Source organism: Netta rufina, assembly GCF_964035555.1.
Source record: "Netta rufina genome assembly, chromosome: 3".
NCBI classification, from domain to species: domain Eukaryota; kingdom Metazoa; phylum Chordata; class Aves; order Anseriformes; family Anatidae; genus Netta; species Netta rufina.
Window position 1 is genome coordinate 19,305,603 of NC_140125.1, and position 21,575 is coordinate 19,327,177.

The window sequence follows — 21,575 nt, forward strand, 5'->3', positions numbered from 1 at the left end:
GAATGCAGCAGGAGTGTGGAGCATCCTCCCTGCTCTGCCATCTGCAACACCTGAAGCAGGTCCACCAAGTCCAACTCCACTCGTAGAGTGCAGGAGGAAACTTTGCTCTGTGCTGTGGTGACAAGACCCAAGATGTGCAGTGGGAGAGGGCTGATCATTCCCTGCTCTCTCCCTGAAAGGGCTGTGCTGAAACTTTAAAATAGGTTTGAATTAAGACTTTTCCTAATTACGACAATATGAGTATTGTCATTGTCTTCAATGCGGCTGCCAATAGGAAGGAAACCCTTGCCTTGTCCCCAACATCATAGCTTAATGTCAATTCTCCTACCTCTGACAACCTCACCTATATTTTCAGCAGTTCCAAAGACATTTCGTGGAGAGTTTCTGTGTAGAAAGTTTTGGGAGTCAAATTCTCCGCACATTTTGTCACTCATCATGAGTTGGTAGGAGAGTTTCTTCCTTCCAGAAGACGTTGTCCAAACCCTCGGCTGTCATTCCCGTGCTTACCAAACAGGCAGCGCGCTGCTCCTCCCCGAAGCACAGCCCATCCATTTTCCTTCTCCACAGCACACGAGGCGGGCGAGGGAGCCCCGCCTCAGCGCCTCAGCGCCTGCCCGCGCCCCGCCGTCCCGAGGCGAGGGGCGAGCCCCGTGTGGAGCCGGAGCCGGAGCCGGAGCCGGGGCCGAGGCGGGGCCGCGCTGCCCTCAGCCTCCCCTCCCCGGGGCCGGTCCCGGGGCCGGTCCCGCCCGTCTCCCTGCATTCCCTGCTGCAGCCCCCCCGCCCCCGGCAGCCTCCTCCCCTCAATCCCAGCAGTAGCGGCGGCTCCCGGGCTCGGCTCCCCGCGCTGCGGCGGCGCTCGGCGGCGGCTCCCCCCTCCCCAGCCGCGCCGCCATGTTGGGCTGCCGCGAGCTCGGCGGCGGCTCCCGCGTCTGAGCGAGGCCGGGCCGGGCCGCAGGGCGCCGGGCTGAGGGGGGGGACGCCCGCCCCGGGGAGCGATGCCCTTGGCCTGGGGGAGCGAGGCCGGGGCAGCGCCGCCCCGCCGGGAGTGAAGCCGCTGCCGGGACCTCGCGGGACGCGCAGCAGCAGCAGCAGCAGCCGCGGAGAGCAGGGAGAGGGAGGGAGGAGGGTGGCGGCGGCGCCGCGGCCATGGGGAGGCTCTGACAGGGCGCCCAGCGCTCCCCTGCGCCGTGCCGGGGCCGCCCCTTGGCGCTGCATCGGAGGAGCGGGGGGCGATGAAGCCGTCGGCTGCCCTGGAGCGCTGAGAGGCCTCGGGAGGACAGCCGGTAAGCAGCGGGGGCAGGCGGAGGAAGGGCGAGGCTCCGCGGGACGGGGCTGCGCCTTCAGCAGGCCTGGTGAGGGCTGCACGGGGACCCGAGGCCGTAGGGATGCGGTGGGACCCTGCTCGGGCTCGTCCTGCGTGACCCGAATGGTGGATGGAGGGGGAGAGCCGCCTCAGTGTGCAAACGGCTCAGTCTGAGGTGGCCGGGGTGGTGAGATCGGCTCTACGCAGCCGTGGTTGAATTTCAGGGTAGCTGTTACCATTGACGTGTCAGAAACAGGCAGATATTTTTCATCACTGACCACACGTTAAGTGGTTTTTCTCGTCTTAAAAACGATGCACGCAGACACGCGCTCTATGCATCCATGTCTGAAACTTCCTGGGCTTCACTTTCAAGCTGGGAGTGCTGAAGGCACTTAAAAATGAAGCACAACCACAATTTTATTAAAAATCCGGTTGACATTTCCTTTTTTTTTTCTTTTTTTTGGATGTAGTATACTTAAAACAGACCCCCCAATGCAAAGCGAAACAGCCATGTCTGGAGAAGTGCGCCTGAAGCAGCTGGAGCAGTTCATTCTGGATGGGCCGACCCAAAGCAACGGGCAGTGCTTCAGCGTGGAGACCTTGCTGGATATCCTCATCTGCCTGTACGATGAGTGCAATAACTCCCCGCTGAGAAGAGAGAAGAACATCCTCGAGTATCTGGAATGGGGTAAGTTGGAATAGGTGCGTTTGGTTTGGGTGCGTGTGCCCGTGTGGGTGTCTGCTTTGTGTTTGGCATTGATGGGTGAGAGGGGATTGAGTCTAACGGTGTGTTCCTGTGAAATGTTGTCAGCTGAACTGCACTTGAACATGGTGCTGGTGGTCCTGACAAGAGGTCCCTATTGGTTATTTGTTTTTGAGGTGTGTGTGTCAAATGGACTTTATGTTTTTGGCATGGCTCAGATTCTGGTACGTGAAGTGTATATACCCAGGTGTTGAGGTTTGTGTCCTGAAGGTAGCGGGAATAGAGAAGGATGAGGGACCGATTGTGTGATATTTGGAGACCAACAGCTCAGTAGGCAATCCTCGGTCTGTTGTCTGGAGTGAAAATGGGGATAAATGTGTTCTTGTCTTTAACATAGTAGCATTGCTGACTTAAGGAGGTGAAGTTGAAAATCAGAATGAAATGGTGTCCTCTCCATCCTCCATTGCATTTTCTTCCTTAGTTTTAGTGCAACATCACGGTATTTACAAGTTCTAAAGACGAATGGTTGAATGACGGCAGTCCAGTTCTTCTGAAGTTGTCACAGACCTGGCTGGCTTTATTTTTTCCTTCTGATTCTTCTCCTCCTTCTACGTATAGATGGAAAGAGAAGTAGCAGTCTGCCATAAGAGCCTTGATGCTAACCCTTACTGTATGTGACCTTCAAACTTCAAGTCTTGCTGTACTTCTGCGTTTCCTTTCAGAAGTATTTCTCACGTCTGGTTTGTAATAAATGCATCTGGAAGGCGACATTTTCTTAAAAAGCCCATTTTCCCACCATAGCAGGCATTTGATGAATGAGCTGTTTGAGTCGTGTGTAATGAAGTCACCGAGGAAAGTCGTTGTTTTGATAACTGATCTGACAACACGAGGCGTGTGTGTGTTGTGTGCCTGCTCCTTAATGGGGTCACAGTGACATCTAAAGGACATCTGACTCTGTAATTACGTTTCTTACACTGTTTGTAGTGCATTGCTTTTTGTTTTCTTCCTATTTAAGGGAATGGTCTGTAATTAATACATTCTAGCTAAGGAAGAAATAGTAATTAAAGGTAATTCTGAAGGATCTTCACCCTAAAACTGTTGTGTTATACGGAAGGTATGAAAGGCTTGGGAAATACGTTGGCTCACAGGATTATTTGAATGTGAGAGTGTAGTCAGTAGAGGAGTTAGCCATCTGATACCCTGATAATAATTATTAAAAAAAAAATCAAGTAAAATCATACTGTTAGAATACATGTGTTTGGAGCACATCGTGTTGAGTGCTGGTAAATTCTAACGTCTGATGGAAAGAATGGATCCTTCCAAGGTTCTGCCAGTGCCTGAAGCTGTCTGTAACAAGTCTTACAGAGCACTAATGGAAATAATACCTTATTTTGGCCTTTCCAAAATAGTGTTTCTTGCTGGCCTCTTTCTGTAACTTTTTGCTCTCCCGCTTGCAGCTGTTCCTTAGCAGGACTCCAGCTTCAAGTCAGAGCAGTACCTCCTGCTTTCACGGAAGCACTGTCAGAGCCCTCTGTCTGTTGCCAGTTTTACTCTTCAGATTTTTAACTTGAGATGTTGGAGAGGGGTTGTGAGGTGAAATGTAGGAGCAACGGTTTCTAGTGGCTGCTTTTGGAAGTGTCACATGAACGGTGTTGTTATCTTGCAAATGCTCCTGAGCTGTCTCTGCTGCCTGCCAGCGCTCCTGGTGAAACCAGCACCCTTGGCGTTCCTGTTGAGATGCGGGTCTTGGCAAAGCGAGGTTCCTACAGGAGTTGTTATGCTTCAGCTCGTGGGTGCAGTGAACCTACGAAGGGCATCCTGTTCCCTGGTGTAACCGTAACCTCACCACGCGTCTCTTTTCCCCAGAGGGGAACTGGTGGAAGTGGCTGATGACAAAGAGGTGAGATGTGGTTTTCAAGTCAGAATCACACCGAGCAGCGGTGGAAGCGGGAGGCAGGCAGCCAGAAGTTGTAGTTTCTGTCCTCACCTCCATCAGTCTCAGTGCTTTCAGCTTGTATTTGTTTTTTTTTTTCCAACTTCCCTACTTGAGCAGTAGGGAAAATAATGCCAGTTTTACCCCAGGGAGTTCTGAAACCTCTTAAGTTTTGAATGTGCTGTATTAGTTTATTTCTCTTATCAGTGAACTAAAACTTGGAATATTCTGGTGGGTGTCACTCGCCGTTCTGGACCGATACGAGTTTATGCCAAACACACATCTGTGTTACTGCTATGAGGAGTTGTCTTTGAGTGTATTGGAATTGATCTTGAAATGATAGGAACTTGGATGTTTGTGGATTTACAGGTGACAGAATAGAAATTTACCCCTAAGAACTGTTAATCTTCTTGAGCTTAAACTGCTTTTTTAAAAGAGTGATTTTATTCTTTTTTTTTTTTTTTCATGTCTAATACGTAGCTCTTTGGCGACCATACAGTGTTGAATGCAGTGACAAACGGTGTATTGGTACTTGTCACTGGTGCAGTGTAGAGGTAGGGCTGTTTTGGTGTTGTGGAGCTTTTGGATTTTTTTTGTTAGTGGATGTATATTTTTGTTCTAGTGGCTGTATGTTTTTTATCTGTTCTAGGCCTTAGATGTTCCATGTGTTGTTTCTTGTGAGACTGGATGTTCATAGCACAAGGTGAATTTTTGGGTGCAGGGGATTAGGAGCTCCCCTAGCACGGAAGAGCTGATGTGGTGTTAGTGCAGTAGCCACCTGACTGCTGCTGGATTGAGGGGAACCAAGACACTTTGTGTTGTAGGCTTTGCATCTTTTTAAGACTGTTTGATGACTAGACCTATAACGTATTAAAAAGAATAAGCAGGGTAAAACAGGTGGGCATCTGCACTGGTTTTAGGTATTTTGTTTTGGGTTGCTGTTGCAAGCCAAACTCAGCAAGTGGCGAAAGTGAAGTTTCTGCCACGTGACTGCGCTTGACTTTTTGGAGGTTTTCAGTCTTCTTGAAATGCTTGAAATGAGTGTGGAGTATCAGCTTGATTCCTTTGTGGTTTATAATCTGCATTGATTTTAGACATCCTTTTTTTCACGTGAAGTCAGTATGTTTTTAGTTTAACTGTTTTTATACCTGACTTGTTCTCTGACATGCTAATGATTTGATGTTGTTTATCGTGTGTAGGATGTTCTTCTGGTGTGCGTGCCCATGGCAGGGGGCTGGGATTGGAGGATCTTTAAGGTTCCTCCCAGTGCTGTTCTCTGATTCTGTGAGTTCTAGGTGGAGAGATGCCTGCAGAGACAGACGGTGTATTTGAGCTCTGAGTGTTAGTCAGGGCATGTCTTGAGATGATGGGAAAGATACCAAACAGCTGGACTAGGTGTGTTGTATGTATTTGATGGTAGTTTTAATTTTTATCTCTATTGACAGTTGCATTTGTGATTTGGAAATGGGACCAGCTAATTTTAGCGACTGGAGCTTAGCACAAGGAATCTGTGCTGTATTCCAGGCATTTTGCTTTTCCTTTCCTATGTGTGTGGGATTTGCCCCTGTTACTCAGGTGTGTGAGGGGATAAATGCATGGTGCTGAACTCAGCCTGGAAGAAGAACATAGTGATGGAAAGAAGCTTCAGAAAAAAATTGATATATGAAAACTCCCTTTACAATGGCACCAATTTGAAATGACTTTGAGAGGAAACTGGAACAATATTACTTTAGTTCTCCATTAATGGAGAAGTAGAGAGAACTCTTCACCATATGCAAAGAGACGGAGGAGGGAACTGTGAGTAGCAGGAGGTCAGTGACCCAATCGTGTCTGTTCTCTTGCAGGTAAAATGTCAGCAGTCCTTTAGCATGTTTATTTCTTGGTGTCTTCTCTTCCTCTGTTATATGAATTTCTCTGTTTTCGTTTCATCTCTAGCAGAACTGAAGTGTTGTGATGTGTAGGCACTGCTGGTACGGTCCCAGACTGGACTGCTGGCATCGCTCTTATACTTGTCATTTGTCCGTACCACATCTCTTCTGGTCACTGATAATGGCTCTATCACCATAAACTATTTTTTCAAGAAGGAGGTGTAGAGAGTTTGCTTGTGTTTTCTTTGGGGAGCTCTCTCCCTCCTTCTTTCCCTCCCACTGACTTAAAAATGGTGCGTCCATTTTCTGGTTAGGTTTGTTTTTAAATATTATTAACAAAAGAAAATAAGTTCTTGCCTGTGGACTTCTGCATCTCTTCTGTGTTATTCACCTGTTTGTAAATCATGAAAGAAATCACAGGTGTTTTCAGATACAATTTGTTTCCATGTTGTTTTTAGAACAGGCTGGTTAGAAAAATCCTTCATCTAGATCCTGTTCTTCACAGAGACAGCAGCATAAGACATAAGCTTCAACTTCTTTACTTTTTTACCTGTTCCTTTTTTTTTTTTTTTTTTTTTTTTTTTTTTAAAGTAGTGCTTAGTACTGTCTTACCAATTTAAAAGATATTTTGCCAGGAAATTGCATTTTAGGAATTGACATTGTTGCTTTCTTATTATATTCATAAAACTAGGAATGTCTCTTGCTCTCAGTGATGTAAGTTATTAAATTCTATTCATGAAAGAACGAGCATCTTCCTTGTCAAGGCCACTTAATGTGCATACGTACATCCCTACCCTTAAAAGTGAGTCATTCCATTGCTTATGATCAAGGTATATGGACGTATGGGGTCTTCAGTGCTGTCAAATAGAAATGACCTTCAAATCTGTGTTTCAGAACATTGTCTGAGCAGCATGTATGGGGATGCAGTTTTATACCAAATTACTTTATAGAAAAAGACATTAGAGGACAGTAAGTAGAACAGTTCTCCGTGCACGCCTCACTGTTAGGTATGTTAGGTAGCTCTGTGTTTACCCTTTGGACCTTTATAATTGTGACCACATGCACATCTCAGTTCTGATTTTTGTTTTGTACAGGGGAAACTAATTACTATAAGTCAGTCAACAGTTGTGATGTGATCAAATGGTCCGTGAGAGCATCCAGTTAATTCTGCTTGTTTTACACTACGGTCAAAGCCAGTTTCCAGAGAAGTAAGCCATTAACCCATTGTGACAAATTTGTTTTCTAAACTTGTTTACAGTACACTGAATGATTTTACACCTCTTTCTACTTAAAAATAAGTTTTTGACAGTTGTTCTTTTTGGCGGGTTTTGTTCATTTGGAATGAAGAAGTTTGGATGTATTCAGAGGCTGCCTCATGGCTTTTGGGATTGATGTCCTTAGGTTGACTGAATTCTGTCAGTGACGTTCTTTTTATTGCAGAGGAGTGCCGCTTGCTGAGGTAGAAAGCCATCTAATGCTACATTTTCAGGAATTTTAGGAATGCCTTTATTCTGTACAGAAATTCCTAGCATGCTTTGGTCTAACATAGACAAACGGAGAAATACAATAATTTGAGCTGGTCTGCTCAGTGCGCATTATAAACCTTACAACAAACCATAAACTAGCTGTTACTAAGCTATTTTATCTTAGTGTTAATCCAATGGCTTATTTGTGGGATGATCATAATTGTAAAATGTACTGCTGGAATAGACTGAAGATGTGTTTGGATTCGTAACCTTTGTGCGGCGTGGGACGCTGTGCTTGTACGTGTTTGAAGTCCTTCCTCATCTCGCCTTTCTCTTGAATTTTACTGACATACTCTTTTTATAACCTCTAGCATATTACTGGTTCACGGTTGACTGAAAGAAGGATATTGTGCTGTAAGAACAGTGAGCCTATTTTTTTCGATACAGTTTCATACTTCAGGATATATACATGCAAATATATATATATATATAAATATATACAAAGACGGAGAGAAAATGCCTTCATTTCTGCAACTTTATTTTATGTCCATAGATTAGTGCTTGAATTCTGAATTGCAGCATTAAATAGCAGAATTTTTTACTTGATTCATACCTGCAGCTGAATAGTCAAGTGCTGGTTTCTTGATATTCTGTTGCAATTAAATTGCAAATACAAAATTTCCAGCAACAAAGTGGATGCAGGTACCTACCCCAGCAGTTTTTTCCCATGTTGTTTTCTGAAGATGGACAGTGCAAGTTACACTAGATGTATCTTTGCAATATATTCATCCATTCATAGCAACCCTTTACTTTTCCTATCTCTATTGCCCATTGGCACAGTAAACTTCTAAACCAATTAGCTACTATCGCCAAGCTGTAAAGCCTGACTAAAAAAGGTACAAAGAATGGTTGGGACAGAATTAAAAAAATTGACCAGCTAGACTCTTATCTTTTGGGAAATCAGTGATATCTTCCATGAGTGTTTGTACTTGTTTAATTTGATTTTCTCTTTTTCTGGCTGAACAACTCTGGTCTAACTCACCTCCACGTACTATTTTTCTGAAATCCTCGTTAAGCTTAGGAATGCTGCTAATGTGGGTGAAAATCTTTTAAAAACAGTGAGTGAATTAGGTCAATCGTGTGCAAACTTCTTCTGTTAAGCACAAGGTTTGACATAAACTTAATAATAACAGATAATTTATTTTGCTCAGAAATGTAGTAGAAATAGATGGTGATTATTTTACTGGAAAGACATTGGCGAGTTTTTAGTGGCCTTCTGAATGGAAGGGAAAAAGTATGTCAGGTGCTAATGACTATATACTCTCATTTTGTTCAAACTTTGTTGGCTACACCTTCAATGCTTTATTGCTGTTTTGGTAGCTTTCTCTCTGGTCTCAGCAGTCCTGTTTTGACTTAGCTTGGGAGCTTGGAAGCTCTTAATTGTCAGGGTGGAGGAAACGTGAGCATTTTTTCTGTATGAAGTGAGATTTTAAAAAAAGTATTTCCTCTCACTGTTGTCGTTGCGATCATCCTTTTAATCTTAAAATCCTTCTTTATTTGGGGATTTTGTGATAGTTCTCTTTGTTGTCCTCTTATCCCTCTGACTGTTGCTGTGGATCGTAATTCTGTTCCACATGTGGTGCAGGACCCTTGGGGTATCCATTTTTGAGTTCTTCCTTCTTTCCTTTCTATGCATTTTTAATGGGTAATGTTATTCCAAAACAGAGCTCTAGGTTGTCCTCGCTAAGCTGAGGCTGCCATCTCTTCTTCCCGGCGTCTATTCTGTTGCGTTTTATCTGAGCAAAATGTCAGTTTGTCTTTCCAATGTGATGCAGATACCCATGTCTCTGTCTGAAACGTCCTTGGCCAGAATCACAGGTTCTGGATTTTCTTTTTCTTTTTCCTTTCCTTTCTTTCATCTCTGAACTTGCTCTATTGTGTTGGTCAGGCTCATAACACAGAGATTGTGTGTAGAGAACTGTTGCAAAAAAATGTTCCTATTTCTTATGTAATTCTTTGTTATAGGTGAACCCACAAAGCATTTTCAGTGAACACGCTGTGTATTTTCCATTTGATCTGGTACTTGTCAATTAATTTACAAACATGAGTGATCTGCAGTATTAAACTCTTGTAGAGCAGGGGACTTGGGCTGTTTGTTCTGGTGGTTATTAAGAAGCTGTTTTTTTTTTTTTTTTACTTCTGTGGTCTAAATGCTAAGAGACTTAAGTGAGAGAGTGTATCATTTTAATACCCTAAACAAATATGAAGAAATAATATGAAGGGTAGGAAAGTTGAGGAGATTATACCAGTGTTTGTACCAAAGAGGTGGACAGGACTGTGACAGCCCAGCCTCCCAGTGGCTTTACGTACTGTGGTTTCTGCAGTCCACGTTCTGAGGCTGCTCCTAAGATTCCCAGGAGCATGCAAGGAGCCTACAATTTGGACCTGAATATTGATGTTACCATCTGACAGGTGTTTGATATAGAAGTTCTGTGAGCTTTTCTGTTTCCAATAACAGTTTCCAAGACTCCTCTCGCAATGCATGAATTCCCAGTTGTGTAGAGGAGTCGTTAAAATGGTTCTCTGATTTTGACGAGGGCAACTCCTTGGGTGAAAAAAATTAATTTCCTCTGTGTTCTTTGGTATTTGGCACAGTATTGCTGTTCAGTGTGTTTTCCTTCTGTATTTTGTATCTGAAAGACCAAGAGTTTTGTTTTAACAACTGTGGAATAGTTGTGTTCTGTTTCCCCTAACTTTTAGAGAACACTTGTTGAGCACAGTGCTGTGCTGTTTTGTGATAATGTAAAAGGGTACTTTTATAATTTTCGTAAGGACTGACAATAAAGACTTGGTTTTGATTTGATAAGACAGAAGGAAATTACAGAAGCAGCTTACTACACCAACAGAAATTTGCTGAGAAAGTTCATATCATTTAGCTGTAGCTTGTGTCGTGGGACACTATTTTGATGCCTGTGCCCCCCTCACTCAGCATATTGACTATTTTTACCTTCATAGCTAGGAATCACCTTTGGCTAACAAAAAAAAATACATTTCTAAACTTCTGTATCTTTGCAAAAGTCATTAACAGGAACAGATTGAGGCAAATATTATCTTCTGGATGTAAATATTTGCAAGGTTATCTTTTTTGTTTTCTCAATGCTTATCTTCTCTGAAATGTTATCTTCTCTGAAAACGAGGAATGACCACTCTACTGATGGTAACACAGACTCTCAAAAAACAAAGTCTGAATCGAGTTACAGTTACTAAGAGAAAACTGTTATGATGTATATTACCCTGGTTGGTGTCTGTTAGTTCATTAATCTGGTAATTCTTGGTTAACTTGTTCCGCTAGTAATCCTTTGTTTTAAGAGATGATGATCTAGGAGCTAGTGGCTTGCTTCTAGTGCCATTGTTTCTTAGCTCCTTGAGTGAGTACTTGTACAGGTATGTGACTGTATATATGCTGCTTGAACTCATGTTTCAGCTGTTAACATGAAAAGTCTCTACTTTGTCAGAGCTGTCATCTGATCTTATCGGTAGTAGCCTCGTGCGTTACTGTTGGGCAGTGGAAAGAAAGGGAGCAGAGGGGCAAGAAGTTGCTGATGTGCTGGGTAGCTGCACTCTTCTCGCACTTGTACGTGGCTTTTGTAGATTACTTTTTATCCACAACTGAGATTATTTAATGGAATTACTCTGTGTTTACTGATGGTAATACATTTTCCTTGTAATGCGTGGCACTGCCAGAAGAATGGGGTCTCATCTAAAAATTCTCCATGTAATCAGTAGTTAACGTAATGGCAAAATTAAAGCACATTGTTTTCTTCGTAATAGAGCAGTTTGGTCTAGAGGTGTTTTGCTTTCTCTTGGTTGTGTAGGTTACGCTGTCAGTAAATATATTCAGCCATGTATGTGATAACAGTAAGCATCTGCAAGCCAAATTCTCCTCATTTAATGGATGGAAATGTGAAGTTAATTCCCATACAGTGTTAAAGCAGTTCCCGTTTGTTGCCGAGCTTTTAAAGAAAGTTAAGTCACTTACTTGAGAGGGTTAACTGGTTAATTATGTATGAGCTCTAGTTTTCGAGCTCAAATACCGTAGCTTTTTCTAGATACCCAGAGAGAGAACATTTATTTCGGTGTAGTTCTTACATGTTTTGCAAGTATGCTTTTATTTTTTTCCAAGCTGGGAGGGTTGTAAATGTTCTTTTTCCTTTCAGTAGTATGATTCCTGGAGAGAAAGTCACTCACAGTGATACTGGGCACTAGTGTAGATTGTAAAAGTCTGTTTGAGAAAGGGGAGGGGAAGGGACAGTTATTAGCATCTTAAACATCTCTGCAAAGAAATAGAGGCATGGCTGTGATCCATTGAAGGCCGTTTAAAAACTTACCGGAAAAGTAGTTTCTAGTAGGTTGATAAGTAAGTTCCTTCCAAAATTTTGTCCAAAGTTTTTGTAACATTTACTGTGGAAATTCCTGGAAGTGTGGGTGGTTTGTAACTTCTGTGTGTTTAAGTGCTTTATTCATTTTATTTATTTATTTATTTATTTTAAGTTTTCAGTGTACTGTTTGGATGCTGTTGTTGTAGGTGTAGTTTCTTCAGAAAGCGTGGAATTTTCTTCTTGTGATCCTGTTTCTGTCATCTCTGCTTTTCTTTCTCCCCTGTGACTTTAGCGTGGTGCGCCTGAGAACAGTGGCAATTGGTTTATTTCTCATAAGGGAAGTGCTCAGGTGAATGTGTGCCAGAAATTGTGTTCTGAAGGACTGTTCATGTAGTACGAATTCAGGGCTCTGTAAAAAGCTAGGTTTCTTTTAACTAGTAGAGCAGTTTGTACCTTGCTTTTTCAGAATCCCTTCTGCAGCCCCACAAAATGTGTGCATGCCTCTGGTATTTCAGTCAACTTTTTCCAAAGCGTCTGAGTATCTCATATGGAATGCAAGTGTACATTGAAATCTAGCATCATACTTATTAAATATTTATTACATTATTAATTTAATATTTATTAAATAGCCCCGTGCTAATCCCTCCTCTGCATAAGCGTTGCTTAGCCTGAGGGGACTTTGGAGAAAACTATTGGTGGTGTAGGAGCAAGTAACTGTTAGACTTAATTAAGCTCAAAGAGGAGAAAATGAACATTGGTATACTAGAAGCTTTTCCCTTAAAACTTGATGTGCTGTCAGGAGGTCAAGTTGCATGGCATGAGTGATAAGCAGAAACTCTTATAATCATATTATAATGCAGCTAACGCTCAGGTGGAGGTACCACCTGAAAAGCATTATGTGCACGGGTATTTCTCAAAAAAGTTGTAGCTGAAGGATGAAACAAGTCTTCTAATGACCTTGTCGGGTAGTTGTCAGTTCAAGTGAAAAAGCATCGGTAGGTAATTTCGCTGTACTGTTACTTCAGTGGATCAGGAAATCACTCCCTAGTCATTACTTCATTCTGGACCTCCTTGCAAGGAGTTGATCTTTAAAGCAACTGTGCAAAATGACTCCGTTTCTTGGCTCTAGAGGACTTTCCACTAAGAATGGATGGTCTACGTTTTTTGTTAATTTTGTTCTGGTGCTTAAGGACTGCTGGACATGTTCTGTATGGTTCCCAGAGGCTGGTTGGTCTGTTTTTTTACAGCGTCGGAGTCATAACATGCCAGAACATAAATGCTGAAATTTTCTCATCTTAAACAGTACTGTAAAAGAACAATCGAAGAGCTGTTGTTGAGCTATTACTTCACATTCAGAAGCTACCTTCCAGGCACAATGTAATTTCTGTAATATGTAATGCTTTACGTAGTGACTAAGCACGTTTTATATATGGGGAAACTTTGATCAATAAGGGTATTCTTGAGTGATTTTACTGTTTCATTACTAGCTGTTTGTTTCTGGCACAAACAAAACACGAAGTAAACTAAATAATACAAATCGCTATCATTTATCTTTTTGCTCTGCCAGTTTCAAATGACAAAAGTTCTCAAACTGTTCCAACATAGTTACTTATGTACCTAGACTAGAAGAATCAAGGAGCAGACGTTCAAATCCTTTGAGTTCTTTGTAAGCATGGTAAGGGTTGGATTTGCATGGCCTATAGCAGCCCTTGCAAACACTTTCTGAATATGAAGAAGGAATAGCTTTTTCTCTACTTTCCTGTTGCATATGTAATATTTATAAAAGGACTGTGACTGAGGGTTCTTACTCGTGATTTCGTATACCAGGACTTGAAAAATGTTCCTCCTATTCCTTCTTCTGCAGTCAGATGTGGAAGGTCATGAATGCAAGTGTAATCTGAAGTCACAGGCAGTACTGAACTGAATTTTCATGTTGGTCTGTTAAAAGTAGGATTTGGGATTTTAGTCCAGTCTTGGCTTTGTTAGCAGATGGACAGAAAAGAGTAACTTCTAATAACTTTGGTTTTAAGTGATCTTTCTTGGAAGAAGTGTTAATTCAATATTAGACTTCATCGTAGCCACCTGACATCTGAAATGCTGGATTGTCCTGCACACCTGTGTAAAATCAAAGGCAGTCAGAAAAGTAGGGAGGGCTTGCTTATTTCTTGGTACGGAACAATAACATCTGCATCAAGTGCAAACTAGTGAAAAACCAGAGCCTCCATCACTATTTGTTTTGGAGAGCTTCAGTAGTTCATTTGTGGTTTTGCCGCTTGTAAATAACGCAGCTATCCCGTCTTCCCAGCTTCTGCTGAAGGATTTCATTCTCTGTCTTTGCTGCTGCTGAGTCTCGCCGTCTCTCTGAACTGGTGAGGAAGGGTGCGGGGACAGTTGCTCGTGGATTGCTTGAGCTAAGTCTCAACTTGCACGGGGGAATCTTTCCTTCTCCTGAAGGCTCTTGGTTTCTTCCGGCTTCTCTTTGCCATCCCATGTAACACAGGCAGCCTTCTTTTATCTACTCGTATAACATTCTTCTGCTCCCTTCCGTTTTGTGGGGTCGGTACCGGAGTAGGTGAGCTGTGGATTAAATGGAGAGTATTTCCTTCACTTATCCCTTTGGATGCCTTTTCCTTTTGCTTTCTGTGCTTTAACTTGTAGCTAAGACTCTGAATTATGTGTTCAAGAAAATTCTAGGCTTTATTATCACAGCCAAGATAAGCTCTATTCTAAAGTACTGCTCGGCTACAAGAACGATAATACTTTTACTGTGGGTTGATTTAATTCCTCAAAAACACTACTGCAGGCGGTTGCATTGGAAAACAAGAGGAGTGTTTGTCCCCTGTGACTTCATTAACTGTATACTGTGCATCATTTGGGGGATTATTAACTGAGAAGAGTAGTTAGGATTGAAAACTTAAGTACTTGAAGTAATCCACTAATAGTTTTCCTCTTTGATGTTGCTAAGAGAAAGAAAAATACAAGAGAAGTTAACATGCTATTTTTCCTTTCTTTTGCTTTCAAGGCTGATAGTTCAGGAAGGAAACCTTACAATAAGAGAATTTCATCTGTACCATTTCAGTGGTATGGGAGAGCACCGGCATTCTGCTTGCTTTCAGGGCACTGCCCTCTACTTAGCTTCTACAGAACAAATAGATCGCATTTCAGACCTGTTCCATGGTGGCTAAGATTTATGACTCCTTCCAAAACCTTAGCAGGTTGGTGTGAGCTACATGTGAAGCCCAAAGTGCCTCTTCCCCCAATGCCTGCACCTTGACTTTGGACGGTTTCAGATCAATGATCGGGTGGGTATGTGGGACCAAGTCTTGCTTACCTAATTCTCAGAATTATCCCAAGGGTAGGAGTAAAATGTCTTTTGCATGGAGTATGACTAGAAAGTTATGCAAGGATTGTCTTTAGGATTTGTCTTGAGATGCCGTTTCTCCTGTATTTAGGACGTTTGTATTATATGTGGAAGAGCTTGCCCTCTGCCTGGCAAATCTCTCAATGTGAAGCAGTCTCCAGTAAGAGCAAGCAGCAGTTCTACCTGTCATTTGGAAATGCAGAGCCCGTTTCATGAATGTTTCTGCCTTTTTCGTTTATATCAGCTGATATTTTAAAGGCATTTTTAGAAGTAGGTTCTCCTCACACTTACTGAATGTCAAGCATTTTTCACCTATGTTACTGGTTACAGTTTCAATGATAGAGATTTACAGCTCAGCTTCACAGTCTGACATCTTCATACCTCAGGGCAAGGAACTTATTGAAGGGTAAAATCTGTCAATGATTGCAGCAAAACTAGCTTAAGAAGTTGAAGAAGATATATTCTGTGGCTGCCCTGAGTGCTCAGTAAGACACATTTTGATTTCTCTCTCCCAGAAATATGGCACTGAACCCTAAGGGATCCTAAGAAGGGAGTAAGGCATGAGAGTGTTGGTGCTACAAAGAAATGTACGTGTTCTCTGTGCATCTGTGAAGTATTTGGCTGCATAAAGGCTTGAGCTAATCCTGGCTCTGCTAATTCCTGGATTTGAGCTAATCCTGGTTAGGGAATTCCTCCTTCTAGTCTGAAGGAAAGGAAGTGTGAGTACTATTTATAGGTTTAGCCAAAATAGCTCAGGTTGTACTTTACTCTCAAATGGGAAAGTAAGATATGTTCCTCACTGCAATGGGAGTCTTTCTGGGATGTGCTTCTCACGTTAATGGTGTTCATTTCTATATTTTTCTCTACTTGTGGGCACTTGAGTGTAGAATTTGAAGCATCAGGAAGAAGGAGCTGTAGGCAGGCAGTCTCTCCGGAGGCTCTGTCATGGGGTAAGTTGAAAACCTGCTGCAGAGCAGAGAGGAATAAGGATGCTCACCACACCTTCCAGGGTTTCTGCCTGGTGCTAGGCTTGGGAGTTCAGAGGGCTGGTAGGAATTGGGTTTAGGAGCAACTTGAAGGCCGCTTTCATGTAAACCTATTGAGAATGTTAGGGATTTGGGGTGAAAGTTTGAAGTTTAAGTGATTATTAACTGATTCAGGAATACAGTAAACATTTCTGAGAATTTTTTTTTTCTTTAGTGTTTGGAATATTCTCCTAGTACACATTTACGGTGGAAATAAGAAGTCATTCAAACATAAATGTAAACTGACAGAACTAACAATGCGACTGTGTCCGTGCGTCTTAGTCTGTGGTGTTTTCCCTGCCTGCCTCCTTCCCCCCACCCTGCCTCACACCTTTCTTCCCTACTGCATGGGACAATGGGGACGTGGAAATTCATTATGAGTATGTTGTAAACTATGGAAGTCAGCATTTAAGTAGTGAATGAAGCTGTGGTTTCCGAAAAAGGAAAATGTGCTTTTTTTTTCCCTTTTTTTTTTTTTTTTTGTGGGAATTTGAATGGTATGGTGGAGAATATGATTATTCTCTTGCTGACAGCTACAGAGTTTATGTGATGCTGGCTAGGTTACTTACCCAGATACTTTGTATGCATCCACTCCTTGCACATGCATCACCATCTGGCTGAGTTAGTTGGCTTCCTGTGGTTTGATGTACGGAGATGCGGAGAACTCTCAGCTGTCACGAAATCAGTTGGAGCTCAGCTTTCAGCTCTAAAGCACCCTAAAGTGCTGCGTACTCTAAAAAGTTTGTATGGGGAATTGTAAAATTACCGATTAATATTGGACGACCACTTTCCCCCTTCATTTATTATGTCTCAATCTTCTTTGTCTTCATGATTAAGGATACTGCCATAAAGAGGACGTTTAACAAATTTTGTGAGAAATCAGAAATCTCACAGCAAAATACGCTGAACCATCCACGAACCACCTGAATATTTCTTATCAGAGTACTGAGAAGGTCATACACAGGCTGTCATCATTCTTATGCCGATGCCCTCTGATTTGTCACCTCTAAACTTTTATCTTCTTCAGCACTGACTTCTCAGCCAAGTCCTATTTTGTTTCTTTGACTCATCTTTGTCCAGACATCATCACATTGCAATGAGTAGTCCTCTTGCTTTTTTTTTTAACTAACTGTTTAGTTTATAAACGTTACGTTACAAGGCATGTATGGAAATCATGTATTTACTCTACCTCCTTTATTGTTGCAGCTGCTGTTGATCAGAACAGGCAGTTTCTCTGGACATAGCTTATACCATTTTTGGAAACTTCTGTTTTGGAAGAGATTGATAGAATTTTTCTGAATTAAAATGAAGTGTGCTGGAGCTACTGGTAGATGAGGAAAGGGAAAAATCTATTTTAAAAAGTGGTAAAAAGTTTAGTTTGGCTTAGTCTCACTGTCACTGTTTTTCAGATAGTTCAGGGAGGAGGCGTACTGTGTAACAGCAGAAAGTGCATTTCAGAGCACATGTTTAAAATTCCTGAAGATTCAGTGAGGGTACATAAATGTATTTAAAGGCTTCCAGAGAGGGATCCTGGCTGCCTAAATTAGAGGCTTCCCTTTCGGTGTTTAGGAGAATGCAGTTCAACTTTTACATATTGCATCTCCCTGTTTTCTTGATGTATGCTTTGGTGGTGGTGCTGTATCTTTGAACGACCAAAGGTAACTCTGTAGTCATAGTCCAAAATATTTTTTTCTTACTCGTTCGAGGGAGGGAGGGGTGATCCTCGAGAAGCTACAGCTGCAAGATGCTTTATTGTTTAAAGCAAAATACCTCAGTCGGTAGGGAAGGAAGCCAGTATTTCACTTCCAGCTCTAGTCACTTGTAGCTAGATGATAGTATCCAGGTCCAAAGAGAAAGGACATCCTGCATCTCTTCTGCTTAACCATTTTTGGGAAGAGAGCACTGTGTTTTCTTTCTCAAGTGGTAGATTTAATAGTGGAAACATACTTTTACAAGTCTTAAATTAAGAAGAGGTATAACACTGATTGTGTTTCCAAAATCCAAAGTATTGCTTTTAGTACAGAACAGAAATAAAAAAATGAAAATAAAAAACACAAAACCAACAACAAACAAAGAAGGCTGCTTCTTAGTTAATGACAAAAATGTATAAAGCTGTGCTGCTGCCCTTGTGCTGCCTATCTGGTTTAGGAAAAAACTTTGTATGGACAGGGATGTGGGCATTGAGTCCCTCTTCTCTCTCTGTGTCACTACTGCTTCATCAGTCTCTCTTACTTTAAGTTTTCCTTGCCTAAACTTGGGAACTTACCCACCACACACTGCATACTGTATTTGAGGTCTCTTTGCATAAAATTTGTCTTTTCAGCATACTTGAAGTTAATGAATGCAAGTGTTGGATACTCAGTCCGTAGAATTCCTGGCAGCCTGCCTGTGCTCAGTGCAGAGGTACTGCTGTACCTGGAATTGTGATGGGAACGGTGCGGTTACAGAGGAGGCAAAATGGTTGCTGAACCTTGCTAATTTGTGCAGAATGATGTAAATCACTAGGTAAAAAAGACGTTTTATTGGTGAACAAGTATGATTTTTCTGATGGAGCCATAGAAGTAGTCTGAAATGTGCAAAAGTGATACTTCTCTGCAGCCTCACAGAAGATTTGCAGAGTATGGAGGAATTATGTCCAGGACCCCTTATCATGGTGTCTTGGGAAGAGTGAATTTTCATGGCATAAGCATATCAATTTACCAGAAGGAGAAAAGAAGTGGCACAGGTTTGTATTTGATTTTCTGCAGTGCTCTGTAACAGAACCAGTCCTCATGTTTGATTCTAATCACATTCCTGGTATTACTTTCTCTGTTCCTTTATTGCAAAACGTAGGCAACAGTGGACATGTGCCTCTCAGCAGTCCCGAGACTTTCTGAAGCGTAGTATGTGGTGGGCTGTGGAGAAGTTACATGGCAATATAATGTTTGGTATCGAAGGCAATAAACTAATAATGTAATTGGAATCTTTGTTGTACCTTTCTCCATCGCCAGTCTCAGGGGAACAAAGCGTCCTTAGAACTAACAAAGCTGTGAGTTTGCCCGTATACTGTGTGTTTGTGGGGAACTAAACTGTGTGCATATGGAAGAGCTAATCCATTTAGAGCTGTCCAGACCCATTTCACCTATTTTTACTTATGCACTACTCATCTTTTACCCAGAAGTTTATATTGTTTATATTATTGTGCAGTGTTGCTGCCAGCTTAGTTCTGTGAGAAGGATCTAACATAAAAATGCACCCATGCTGACCAGCTCCAGAGAAGGAAGGTGCCTGTCAGAGATCGAGAGACATTTGGATAATGTCCTCAGTCGTGTGGTTTAACTTTTTGGTTATCCCTGAAGAGGTCAGGTGGTTGGACTGGATGATCTTTGAAGGCTCCTTCCAACTGAACTATTCTATTCTAAAAAAAATATTATCTAATTAATTCAAACAAATGAAAGATGTGTTTCTGATTTTCATTTTTATGACATTTTCCAATTATAGTTGAAAATTTTATTTATCTTTTACTTCAAACCAACAGGTTTTCAGTAATTATCGATAAAGGTTAAAGTTTGTCAGGATTGCTTTCAACTTGTCAAGTTTTGTAGGAGTTGCAAACTAAGTTTTAGGGTCATAGTGGCTTCAACAGCCCACACTGGGCTGAAATTGGCATGGTACAAATAATTTTTGTGTTGTATCCAGGCCATTGTGTAATTCTGTCGGTTCTGCCATTGTCTCGTTAGAAGATAAAAACAACAGTTCTTTGGGTGCAAATTAACCAGCAGTGGTCATCACCAACCATTGCCTGCAGAGCACTATCCTGCTCATAACCAGCAACAGCTCATAAAATGTTAAGTAACAATATTAATGATAAGAACATTTCCATGTTTGTCAGCCTTTTTCTCTAACTCTGTTACTGATAAGAGACTACTCAGGATATTATGTGAGAATATTAATAGTCCGTAAGTAATCTGTTGGATTTAGAACAGTGTGTGGATTTCTCACTGGCTTTTCTATTTTTCAGATCCGTAAGGGAGCTTTTAATTTGATCATTTGAGACCAGGGAATATTTCTGATAGGAAGTGGTCTACTAGTTACACAACACTTGGTTTTGTTCTGTGAAGTGCATGCTGCATTAAAATCCCTTTAGGGACAGTGCTGGCGTGTAAACTCTGTTCCTGACTTGCCCACAAATTGAGCAAAATTAGCTTGTAGTGGCCATGGTCTTTTTTGACTGTAAGCAATGTACAAAAAAACCAAACCCTCTTTCTCCTCAATAATTGTATTTTCATTTTTTTTCTAGTTTAAATAAGGAAATACAGAATATACTCAAGAAATGCTCGTAGTCTTATACATTATTCTATTCTGGTTAATGATCAGTCTTCAGTTTACCACAGGCTTGAAATTTATGTGCTCAGAAAACTGGAATTACCTTTCCAACATGGGAGATAGTAGATAAATGCAGTACTCTGAAATCGCAGATGTTAGAAGTTTGCTGTAGTTACTGGACTCACTGTTTTGAAATACAAATTAGCACTTGCTCTGACAACTGCTGTATTCCTGAAAACGCTGCTGAGGAGTAGCCTGCGGAACGATTTCTTCTGGTGTGGTTGTTTCTAAGTAAACCCTGTCAACACGAGGCATTGAAGATGTGCTAGCTATTCCGTGCTCTGAAACAGCTGTCAAGGGTAGTTTCTTGCACAGCACCATCTTTAGGTACTGTTGCAATGTGTTAATGTAGAAAAGGAAGAAATCAGTTTCATCTGGATTGGTTAGATTGCGGTCAGCAAGAAGAGGAAGAAAATGTCCCAAGTTACAAGTTAAAAATACTTGTTCTTTTCAAGAAAGGCAAAAATGAGGCGTAATCAGGGGATGCTGTTATGCACATCATGAAGTGCTTTCCTGAGTATAAGGATGTACTTACCACATGCTTTCCTGAGCCTGGTTCAAAGCTCATACTGCTCTTTGACTTGGGACTGAGATAAGGAGATAAGCTGTGCACTTGTAATTATAATTACATTTTTAGATACTAGAAAGTATATTAAAAAATAAGTAGTTTCCAGATGCTTATTCCTGTTGATCAACCAAAAAGACAATGCAAACAACAACAAATCTGAAGCTTGAGATAAATAAGAAAACAACTCTAGCAGAGAATTCAGCGGGAGGAAATTTTGGAGGGGACAGAAAGGGGAGTCACTGCAAGGCACTTGTGTGTCTTTATCTACGTACAGCTTTCCCTGTGGATAGGACCATACATACTCCAGTAGACAGAATTAAATTTACAAAACTGATTTTTTCTGGTAATTAAATGATACTTCACGGAGTCCTGAGCTGATCAAAGAACTGGACAGTTTGGCGAGTTCTTCTCGGAGCACTTCAGTCTGGCAGGGTAGTTATAATACATTCCAGTAGAGGATGTGACATCTTACACGTGTTCTTTCCTTAAGTTATGTAAAAGAACCTATACCAGTAGATAATTTATATTTAATTTTTTCTTCCTTCTTGGTCACTATGATGATTTTGTTCATCTCTGACAAAACGTTTTCATTTACCTTGGATTG

The 21,575-nt window shown here is 41.6% G+C and overlaps 1 protein-coding gene across 5 annotated transcripts in view; it reads left to right on the forward strand.

Annotated features, from left to right (window-relative positions):
- Positions 1 to 782: 782 nt before the first annotated feature.
- The window catches only part of CDC42BPA (CDC42 binding protein kinase alpha), a 150,023-nt gene continuing 129,230 nt past the window's right edge, over positions 783 to 21,575 (forward strand). For all 5 annotated transcript variants that reach the window (XM_084284371.1, XM_084284372.1, XM_084284373.1 and 2 more), the window contains exons 1-2: positions 783 to 1,283; positions 1,774 to 1,991. In XM_084284371.1, the coding sequence (XP_084140497.1) occupies positions 1,796 to 1,991 (196 nt within the window). In that variant the 5' untranslated portion in view covers positions 783 to 1,283; positions 1,774 to 1,795. The remainder of the gene's footprint in view (positions 1,284 to 1,773; positions 1,992 to 21,575) is intronic.